Source organism: Carassius auratus, chromosome 31, assembly GCF_003368295.1.
Source record: "Carassius auratus strain Wakin chromosome 31, ASM336829v1, whole genome shotgun sequence".
NCBI lineage: Eukaryota > Metazoa > Chordata > Actinopteri > Cypriniformes > Cyprinidae > Carassius > Carassius auratus.
Genome location: NC_039273.1, coordinates 23459067 through 23470145, shown reverse-complemented (window position 1 = coordinate 23470145; position 11079 = coordinate 23459067). Strand labels below are relative to the sequence as shown.

At 35.4% G+C, this 11079-nt stretch overlaps 1 protein-coding gene across 1 annotated transcript; it reads right to left on the bottom strand.

Moving 5' to 3' along the window:
- Nucleotides 1-3080: 3080 nt before the first annotated feature.
- cldn10a (claudin 10a) lies at nucleotides 3081-11069 on the bottom strand. The gene is made up of 7 exons (XM_026214385.1): nucleotides 10871-11069; nucleotides 10250-10321; nucleotides 6234-6464; nucleotides 4805-4966; nucleotides 4613-4694; nucleotides 4426-4530; nucleotides 3081-3863 (listed from the first exon to the last, which is right to left on the bottom strand). Exons 3-7 carry the CDS (start codon nucleotides 6451-6453, stop codon nucleotides 3719-3721), a joined length of 714 nt encoding a protein of 237 aa, XP_026070170.1. The 5' UTR covers nucleotides 6454-6464; nucleotides 10250-10321; nucleotides 10871-11069; the 3' UTR covers nucleotides 3081-3718.
- Nucleotides 11070-11079: the final 10 nt, after the last annotated feature.

Genomic DNA, 11079 nt, shown 5'->3' with positions numbered 1-11079 from the left:
TTCAAAGATTCTTTGTTTTGGACGTACAAGTTTACACTTATTTATTCAGCAGACAAAAAAGCAACAATATGTGAGTTCTGTGACTAGCATCCTGCTATATCGCAATAGATACAGACAACAAGCATTGAAATTGTTTCTAAATTATGTCTCGAAACATTGGGTTACACGGTTGAGTCTATGAGAGGCCTGACAGTTTCTCTGTTCATTCTGTATGATCGGTGTGAAGGAGGGATGATTTGCCCAAAAAATGTAAAGTATCCCAGGCAAAATCTAAATATTTAGAGCATTGTGCTCTGATACGTCAATCTCTCCAAGCTCAATCAAGAGCGAGAGCTCAGGACATGCTTACTGAAGCTGGCTGACAGGGTTGCCAAGTCTCCAGGTTATTTTAAACTGCTGCAGCGGGTTAATGGTTTGACATACTGAATAAATTATAGTATATTTTACTGGAATATTTTATATTCTACCAATGATAAAACCGCGGTTGATTTGAAAGTGAAGTGAAAGTGGTAACCCATATTTGGCATTGGTGCTCTGCATTTAACCCAAGTGCACACACACACAGCAGTGAGTGGGACACACACACACACACCCCGTGAACACACCTAGGTTGCATATGTTTGATTAAAAATACAGTAAACATTGTTGTGAAATACTATTCCATATATTCTGTACTTTCACAGAAATCTCACCGTCCCCATACTTTTGAACAATAGTGTGTATATCAATAGTGAAGTTTTAATTTCAATTTTTTTTTCTTTTTCTTTTTTTGTGATAAATCAACAATTTAGTTTTAGACCAGTTTTAGCTGGTTAACGCTGTTTTATTATTGTTATGTCAGCTGGTTTTAGCCGGATTGTTTGTTGTTGTTTTCTAAATCAACTGGTTTAAGCTGTTTTTTTAGCTGCATTTTTTTTAATGTATTTGATAAACTTGATTTTGGCAGTTTTTTATGAACCAGCTGGTTTTAGATGTAACTTGCAAGAACCATATTATCAACACTAAATTATTATTATTATTATTATTTTTAGCTAAATTAGTTGGTATTAGCTGGTTTTAACTGGATTTAGCTGGCTTTTGCTAAATCTTTTAATGAGTTTGAAGCTGTTTTTGTTTTAGCTTTTAAACTATTTCAAACTGAAATCCTACAAACTTCCAGCTTTTAAAACTCCTTCCAACGCTCTGGGTAATAGGCTTTTTCAAGCCAGCATCAATGTTTATCTACAAACTTTTTAATCTAGTTTCTATTGAAACCTGTATTTCTTATATTTAAAATATGTTTGTAATTGCACATTTGTAATGATGCAGCTGCGATTTAGTAAATATATTACAATTAAATTAAATATCGAATAGCAATTTAAAATGTTATTCAAGTACTTTACATGTGCTAGATAAGTGTGCTTCTTTAAAGCATGACAAAATATTACTAATTATTATTATATTTTAATAATTTTAAAGATTTAAAATATACTTAGTTAACACACATACACACACACACACACACACATATATATATATATATATATATATATATATATATATATATATATATATATATGACATTATTACAAAGTGCAGTTTTTAAAATGTATTGACTTAGTCATGAAAGTAAATTCCTTGTAAGTATCCTTAGTGCCCCTTTTTTCATTAATGTTTTTTTCTGCAAGTACAGTTTCAAAAGTATACTTTTAAAATTTCAAGTACACCATATGTTGTGCATTCAATAGAGTCACTGGAGGGCATGAGTTAGATGATGTTTTCATAGGTACCATTCAAGACCGTTGTCAAAAGAGCCTTTATATTTCCAGATAATAACCTCAGGGTTCATAACATTTTTAATTTCATAAGTTTGAGTATGTGCATGTGTGTTTGATCGACTTAATTAAGACAGTGTTATCAGGTGTGTGTGTGTGTGTGTGTGTGTGCGTGCAGTAATGTCCCAGAGCCTGCGTTTGATGTTGTGTTATGAACTGGGGTCAGGATTAGAAGGTGTTGTATGGCTGAGGAGGCTAGGGTATGGTATGACATATTATACATTTATTGGAATTTGAATTGGGCCTTTATTTGCTAAAAAAAGAGTCTCAGCCATTATCTGAATGTCTCTTTAGAAAAGTGCCTCACCTCTTATCAAGACTCTTTATCTTCAGGGGCAGGGAGAGGAAGAGATGTCCTTTCTTGTTTGTCTAAAACAGGACCATGATGCCCTCTGCTGGCCTTTTTTTTTTTTTTTTTTTTGTATTCGATCACTCCTGATGAAGGTCGTTGATCTGTTCAAGTTATTTAAATGTGGTACTTGCTAAATTTGAAATTTGAAAGAAAAAAAAAAATCTGTGAGCCTAAGTTTTCAGATTTGGTGCGTAAATTGTTCTTCACTATTTGTAGTGAAGTCAAAAAGTCAAAGTCTAAAATTATTGCTTAAATTAAAATTCTATATATATATACACACACACACACACACACAAATGCTTTTGGGGGATATGTGAATAATTTTCATGAAAACAATAAGCCCCTATAGATGTAAAATGGTCTGTGTTGTTGGGTTTTTCCCCGTTTTTGGAGTCTTTTATGCTCACCAAGACAGATTTATCTGTAAACAGTAATATGGTGAAATATTAAATATACATTTCATATTTAAATTTATTTTAAAATGCAATTAATTCCTTTGATGCAAAGCTTAATTTTCAGCAGTCATTACTCCAGTCTCCATTGTCACATGATCCTTCAGAAATCAATGCTGATTTGGTGTATTATTATTATTGTTATGTCCCGTATTGTTTTGGGAGGGATGTTCTCCTCATTTTTGGAAACGGTGATAGATTATTTATCATTATTCTTTGATGAACACAAAGTTCAAAGGAACAGCAATTATTTGAAATAGAAAGGTTTGTAACATTATAAATGTCTAGACTTTTGATCAATTGAATGCAGTCTTGGCAGTATTTATGTAAAAGTCATTTGTCTGTGGTCTCTGGATTAAAACAACCCCCCCCCCCCCCCCCCCCAATTTTGATAAACAGTCCAAGACAAAATGACAGTGATGCACTTTAATATGTCATAAAATACTTTAAAACCTTCTTACAAAAAGCACAGAGACACTGAACACTTGTTTAAGGAAGAATCTGACAGAACAAGAAGCCTGTGCCAGCCTGCAGCGGCCCGAGGAAGCGCTAAAAACCGGGGTCAGAGTCTCGAGTTTCCACTGATCAGGAGGTGAAGAGAGACTCCAGGACCAGAGCAATATGTGAGCTCCGACTCAATTTCCGAATCGAGACAGCTTGTTCCTGTGGTCAGTGGAGCGCAGCTGTTCTCCCTGTCCTCTCTGTCATCAGTTCACCTGACTTCATTCAGAGTCCCAAGTGAAGAAATCTGGCAATTCTATCACACTGGCAGACCTGGAAAGCTTGCTTGAGGTTTCTTAGGCAATATGTGTTTTTCTGACAAAAAATGTCTATGCTGCAATATATCGTTTACAGGCATATCTCATCAAAATAACATTTGAAATAGAGAAATGTCTGATTTATTCAGATAATATATATATATATTATATAAAACATATACCTCTGTGCAGTCTTCTCAATGCCTCAAATGATGAAAGCAGCCTTAAGCAACGTGATCTCATGTTCTCCATTCAAGGATTTGTTTGATAGTTGACTTTATACGGTGTATGCTTGTTGGCCTTGACTTGTTATCGTTTTCAGTTTTACAGAGGAAGCTGAAGTCAAACATATGCGTTCCTCCCAAACTGTCTGCCAGAGAAGCTCTGGTCTGGAAGGTCTTTCTGAGGAGTCTCGGGGTTTCTGCCCATCTTTCCCATCTTGGTTCGTGTTGATATGAAGGACGTGGCGCCGTTGTAGGAGTACTCTCTGTCAGAGAGAAGAATGATTTCAACCATTTACTGCCACTGATGGTATTGTTAAGTAAAACTATAAAACATTTTGGTGTTTTAACTACAGCCAAAATAAAATTAGTCTCAGCATCAGACGTCCTGCTCACGGACCGTTGGCTAAACATCTGATGCATATGGTACGGTATATGCATATAATGTTCCTGTGGCTCAAGTGGTAGAGCATTATGTTAGCAGCGCAAGGTTATGGGTTCGATTCCCAGGCTGCACATGTTAGGTAAAAACTGTTAGCCTGAATGCACTGTGGATAAAAGTGTCACTTAACTGTTGTGGGAATCTAAAGTGGCAAAAATACACAAAAATACATACAGTTGCTTTAAGAAGTTACTTAAATTAAAATCCTAATTACATTTAAATAACATGGATGAGCCAAATAGGCATTGTTGACTTGTAAACATGGGGCATTCATTTGTTCATAACGGCTGCTGTCATGAAAATGACAAATTATATGATCTAAGAAAAATTCAGACTCCTTTATAACAGGTGGCACAGAATGTAAGTGCAATATCTAAGAACCAGACCTGATGCTGAATCCTTCTGTCATGGAGAAGCAAAAGATAAATCCTCCAAGAATGCTGAGAACGGATCCTGCCCAGCCAATGAACAGGGCCGCACCAAGCTCAAATCTAAAAGGTGACAGGCAAAAGACTGGTGTTGGTACGAAATGGCGCGCATACTAGCAATTGCAGCAATTGTTACAATACTTACTTCTGTTTCACAAATAAGGGGTCAAAGAACTCTGATGTTATCCGGTGTGCGTAGAGAGAGCAGGCGATCATAGAGCAGATTCCTGCAGACAGGACAGGTATATAATTACAGGACACTGTCACTTGCAAAACTGATCATTGCAAATGCTTAAAAAAAAACAAGAAACCATGACCTAGGTCAAGCAACATTTACCACTGAGAATGAAGTGTAGTCCACACAGACAGGTGATCCTGGCTTTGGTGGTCTCCGATCCCCCTATTTTAGTGCACTTCATGCCCACTAGTGCCAGGATAGCTCCAAAAAATCCCAAACAAACAGCTGAGATCATCAGTCCACGACAAACCTGGATATAAGCTGCAGGAGCAGCAGAAGCCATACATAATAAAAATGACATTTATAACAAAGTGTATAATTATAATGTTATGATTATTATTATGTAAGATACTTTCAAATGCCATAAATGTGCTATATAAATGAACCTGTCATACCTATATATATATATATATATATATATATATATATATATATATACACACACACAAATAAATACTTAATTACTATAATTAAATATACTTATATAGTGATTTCCAAGAGAGTCAAAAATGCTAAATTTGTATTAAATGTATACATTTTTGCTGGAAAAATAACTTACATGCCAAAATATTTTTGACTGATTCATAATTATCAACGTATTACTCCTGAGACCAAGTCGTTTCTGCTCCTTCAGTAATATCTTATCTATGTTATGATGCTACTTACTTTTACTTTTAAGTGATCAGACTTATAATTATAATTTTAATGTGACAGAAAAATCCCATAGATTCTCATTGACACACCTAAACCACCCAGAATACCTTAATAACCACTAAGTAACATGCTAATAACCAGAATAACAAAAAACCCTTAGCAACACCCTCTCACTGGGACACTTTAGTTCTATTTGGAATTCTGTTTAATGCTGCCAATGGTGCATACTACCTTTACTGTAAATGAATGTAGCATCTTCCATTAAACACTCAAGTGTTGAAACTGTCAGGGAGGGCACGTCACAAATATGAATGGCCATGTAGAGACATGATAATTATACATTACAATTATTCAACACCTTTTTAAACTGCTTTTGCATGGCACCCTGAGGGAACAAGTTTTCTGTGTCTCTGCATTCCTTCAATCTTCCTCCTGTTTGTGGGTGAGCCATTCAGACATAATTAAATCAATGCATGGTTATTAAACCCTATTTTCCTACTTGTGGTTACTGAGGTAATAAGTCAGGGAAACAGAGTTTGAGACAAGCTCTTTTAGCACTAAAATAGTGACTTGCTTCTTTATTGCATTCTCAAACCAGTGTCAGCATGCATCAAGCGCAATATTAGCGGGTTTGTTTGTGTTGTGGAAGCTTCTGCCAAAACAGCATTAGGGCAATCCAACACCACGCTACTCTTTTTCTGAACAATTAGACATCTGCACTCTCTGGAGGAAGGAAAAAGGAGCCACAAGCGATCAGCAATCCTCATAAACACACACACACACACACCCACTCTCTCACACACACACGTTCAGACCATTTACTCAAGACAGGAAACAAAAAGTCAACAAATGTCTGAAGAAAGCAATAAAGTACCATCCAGAGCAAGCATAGAAGGAAAGTCCTTGCAGTTGGAGACTCCGGTTGAATCGGTAACGCACGTCTTCCAGAGATTGGACCAAAAGGTTGCTGTGGTGATGACTGTCCCGTCCACTGATGACACTTTCCAGTAGTCAGTCGGGAGCGTGGAGGAGATCAGAATCCATCCGGATATGGTGAAAAGGAAGGCAATGATCTCTGTTGCCATATTACCCATTTTCCCACGTTCTGTTAGAGTGAGATGCAAACAAGGCAGGGATGAGTAATTTGGGAAGGGGTGCTCAGTCTGGACTGAATTGTCTGTTGAAGAGTCTCCCCCCTCAAAGTTGTTTTATATTCAGCAGGGAGGGTCTGGCTACTAACCTTTTCAACAGCTGACCAATAGCCTTTTGTTTTCACATTAACTACCCACTACACCACACACACCCACCCAAACATCACTCCACAAGAATCATTTTGAGTGAGTCGGCAGAGATGCTGGAGGTCAGGAGGTGAGCCCTTTAAAGATGGCTGTTATTGAAAGGGCCTGAAATTGTATTTAGGATTCATTCTTATTTTTGGTATCACTGGGATTACAATTTTTATAATATTTTGAATTCATTTATTTATATTTTAACATTCATAATTTATTTTGTATTTTATATTTTCATTTTAATTTTATATTTAATTTCATATTTCATATTTAATTTCATTTTAATACATTTCATTTTTTGTGCATGTTTTTCTCATCAGTATTTGTTTATTTTTGTATATGGAATTCGTTTGACTGGTGTTACATTTTAGTATCATTGGGATATAGAATTGAGAGTTTCTCAACAGTTTTTTTTTTTTTTTTTTTTTTGAGGGTTTATTTATTTAGTAATTTTTTAATCAATATTTTGAATTATTTTTCAATATTGACATTTGAATTTTTTGTCAGATTTTTAGCTTTGTGTGTGTGAGAAAGAGAGAGAGTGTGTGTGTGTGATTGTGCGTGTGTGATTGTGCGTGTGTGTGCGCATGTGCACGTTTGGCATTTTTATTAGTTTTCGTTTGTTTTGTCATTTAGCTTATAGGATTTCTTGGTGTTATTTTTAGTATCAGTGGGATATTATTATATTTTTTATTAATATTTTTGTATTAGTTTAGATTTTTATGTATTATGTTTTTATTTTAATTTTAGTTAAAGATTTAGTACTTTTCATAATTTAGTAATTTATATTTGTATTAGTTTTATGTTTTTTAAAACACGTCAACATTTATTATTATAAATTATATTTATATATTATTATTCTATTGAATTATATTTCAGTTTTAGTTTTAGTTATTTTAATATACATTTGGTTAAAAAATCTGAAATTTAATTTGGAATAAAATATGTTTATAAATTTAATTACATTTTTTACATTTTAGTTTTATTTATTTGTTTAGTTTAGTTTAGTTGTAGTTAACAGTAATTCTAATTTGAAGTTTTGTTGCCATCTAGAGGTAAGAATTTGGGTAACTGTGGGGTTTGATTCTTTAACCATCAAAAAAAAAGTGTTATAATATCTAAGCATCAGGTTTTGACTTACACTCCTATTCATGTTTGTGCAGTTCTCCTAACAAAATTACGTTTTGTACTATATTTTGCACATTGAGTTCCTCAAGAACGGGAGAGTGTGAGAGTGCATGTAAAATATCTACACTGTCTAGAATTTCAGACAGGCTTCTGGTGTGCTCACTTCACCTTGAGCTTAAAAAAACTGAGCTTCACTTTAGTGAAATGTCACCGGTGTTTTACTGCTGCTTGAAAAAACAGAAAGACATATTTGTCAAGAATATTTAAAGGGTAAATGTTTTGGTATGAGTTAGAGTGCATGTTTGTGTAACCAGGAGGCAACAGTCAGCGGAGGTCAGATGGGTCTTCCTGCCTCTTCTCAGTCTCAGATCCTGTTAATAGTTTCCCTCCGTCCCCCTCAGAGGGAGTTACAAAACATAACCTGACCTGACCAAAACATGAGGCTTCCTCAGTCAACAGCTGCTCGCCTCAGCCAAGAACACATAAATGACAATTATGTAATGTTTCAGCTAGTATCAGTTACATTCATAATTAATTTAATAACTTATTTATTAAGCCAATATAGCAACAATGTCCATATCAGGACCATAATGAAACCTATACAAAATTAATAGACTAAAAAAATTGATAGACTAGATTATATATTCTATAGAAAGAATATGTGGTTGCCGTTTGTGGTAGTGACTTACTGGTAAAAAAAACAATAAAGCTTGGTATCAGGTCAAAAGAGTTGAATGCCTTTTCTTTTCCTTATCTATGACAACGAAAACAACTAAATAAAACACAAAATTCCTAATTACTTCTTTTCCACTAAACATGTTCTAGAGACATTCCCTCTCATGCCTGTGAAGACTCAAACCCGCCTGTAATTGTTTTGCAGGTGAGCTGTTGCTGAGTGATACAAGGTCAGCGAGAACGTCAAACTAAAGACTTAAATGAGTCACACAAAAGCAAGTTCGTATTTGCATGCAAGGTTTAACTAAGGTGAAAATATTTACCTGTTTATGACAGAACGCCGCGATGACATTCCCGGGAAATTTGAATGGAAAAATAAACTTGACTGTACATGCTTATTATGTGCAATCCACTTATTGTATTTACACCGCACAAATTAAAGGATATCATTTGGGATGCTCAGACAGAGATACGGCTAAAGGAATAGTTCACCCAAAAAGGGAAATTTGCTGAAAATGTACTCACCCTCAGGCCATCCAAGATCTAGATGTGAAATTTGGCATTATCACTTGCTCACCAATCATCTGCAGTGAATGGGTGCCGTCAGAATGAGAGTTCAAACAGCTGATAAAAACATCACAATAATCCACAAGTAATCCACACCACTCCAGTCCATCAATTAATGTCTTGTGAAACAAAAAGCTGCATGTTCAGAAACAAATCCATCATAAGGGGTGTTTAAACTGTCACAAATCCATAATAACGCTTCCTCCAGTGATAAAGTGCGTCCCCTGTTGTACTCTAAAATCAAAATCCACCAACATATTTGTTTTTGGACTGTTTTCAATTGTAAACAGTGCTTGATCTTGTGCCTATTTCTCTCCTGATTCAGACAAGACCACTTTTTCACTTAAGAAAATATTCACTATTACAGAGGACTCACATTATAGCAAGAGTTTGACGTTAAACATGTTGGAATTGTTTCTTGCAAAAAAACTCATTTTTTTGCATCACAAAATGTTAACTGATGGCCTGGAGTAGTGTGTATTACTGTTAAGTTTTTATCAGCTGTTTGGACTCTCATTCTGACGGCACCCATTCACTGCAGAGGATCTGCTGTTTTACAAGTGATTTAAAGCTAAATATCTGCAAATCAGTTTTACAAACTTATCTATGGAAGGCCTGAGGGTAAGTAAATGTTCAGCAAATGCTCATTTTTGCAGGAACTGTGCCTTTAACAGTTGGCCTCTTTCAGTGTTGCACAGCGATATGCATTAGATGTTTTAGAATATAAATGATGGCTCTTAATTTTCTTATGTGACCTAGAATAAAACATTTGCATGTAAGAACAGTAAGGAATCCACAAGCTTGCTGTGTTTTCAAACACTGGTATGAACATTTGGTTTCCAACTGACCACAAATTGCCAGAATTAAGATAATCACCATATTCTATTATAACCGAAGTGCCGCTAATCCATGTTTTATTGCTTTTTTTCTGGGTCAGTTTTCCAGCAGCAGAAATATGTAATCCCTTACTGGAGCTGAGCTTGGCCTCTGGTGTAAAGTTCACTTTTAAGATGTTCACATTTCACATTTGGGCAAAGTAATAATGACTCAACGGTCAGGCTTTATTTGCAGTACAGAACACTGGATGGAAATCAATCATTCCTGATATACCGCTTTAACTCCTCCTTGCAGATTATGTTTGGCTGATTCTTGGAGGCTACAGAAAAGAACCTCCCTTCTCGTGTCTGTGTGAGTGTGTGTGTGTGTGTGTGTCTGTGTTTGTCAGCATTACCTTTATAAGTGCAGCGGCCACCTGCTCTGTCTCATTGTGGGTCTCTCATCTTCTGCTCTTTCAGTGCTTTATCTGTATCGGAAATCAAGACAGAGGGACAGACGGAGGAAGGAAGAGAGAATAAAACTATAGTGCTTGTTGCATTATGCGTTTCTCAGAGGGATGAGATGTGTGATTGGGCTAAAATAAAAGTAAAAAGTAAAAATTCTTTCAATTAATAAATCCCAGTCTTTAATGAATCACTTGATCTAGTTCACAAATGTATGTTTTTTTTAAAGACTAGGCTACATTTTGGTCTGTTTGTTTTATGATACTTTTATGGTGCCCAGCCACAGTCCCCATTTTTTGTAATTGTATGTAAATCAATAACCATTACTGTTAATGTATCCATTTATGTTTAATGGGGAAAAAAGCCATATGGGTTCAGAACAAAAATAAGTAGGCTACATTTAATTTTTTAACATTCAATATATTTTGAAAAGAAAGATTTTTGCGTGTTGCTTTTTTGTTTTTCTCTTTTTAGACACTCTAATTAAAGATGATTGCTTCCAGCACACTGCATGAGTGGGCTGTGTATGCAGAGCTAATAAAGAACAGATGGCAGACAAGAAGCCTCCTCACCCAAGGCACAACAAAACAAAGTTACAAATATCCATCGCTTTCTCTCATGTGTCAGAATAGTCGATCAGAATCTTATTCAAATAGTAATAACATAAGGTTGCATCCCACACTTCTTCAGCAATTCCACCTCAAAGCAATTTTCTGTAAATCTGCTGTTTGTTTCGTTCTTTTACTATATCGCTCACAAGCAAACCCTACTATCGTGAAGC

Excerpts from the sequence above, each read along its gene's own strand:
- cldn10a (XM_026214385.1), bottom strand. The coding sequence starts at position 6,453 with ATGGGTAATATGGCAACAGAGATCATTGCCTTCCTTTTCACCATATCC. Across the intron at positions 4,967-6,233 it reads TTCTATGCTTGCTCTGGATG|CTTATATCCAGGTTTGTCGT; the intron begins GTACTTTATTGC and ends CTGCTCCTGCAG. Across the intron at positions 4,531-4,612 it reads CCCTTATTTGTGAAACAGAA|ATTTGAGCTTGGTGCGGCCC; the intron begins GTAAGTATTGTA and ends GTCACCTTTTAG.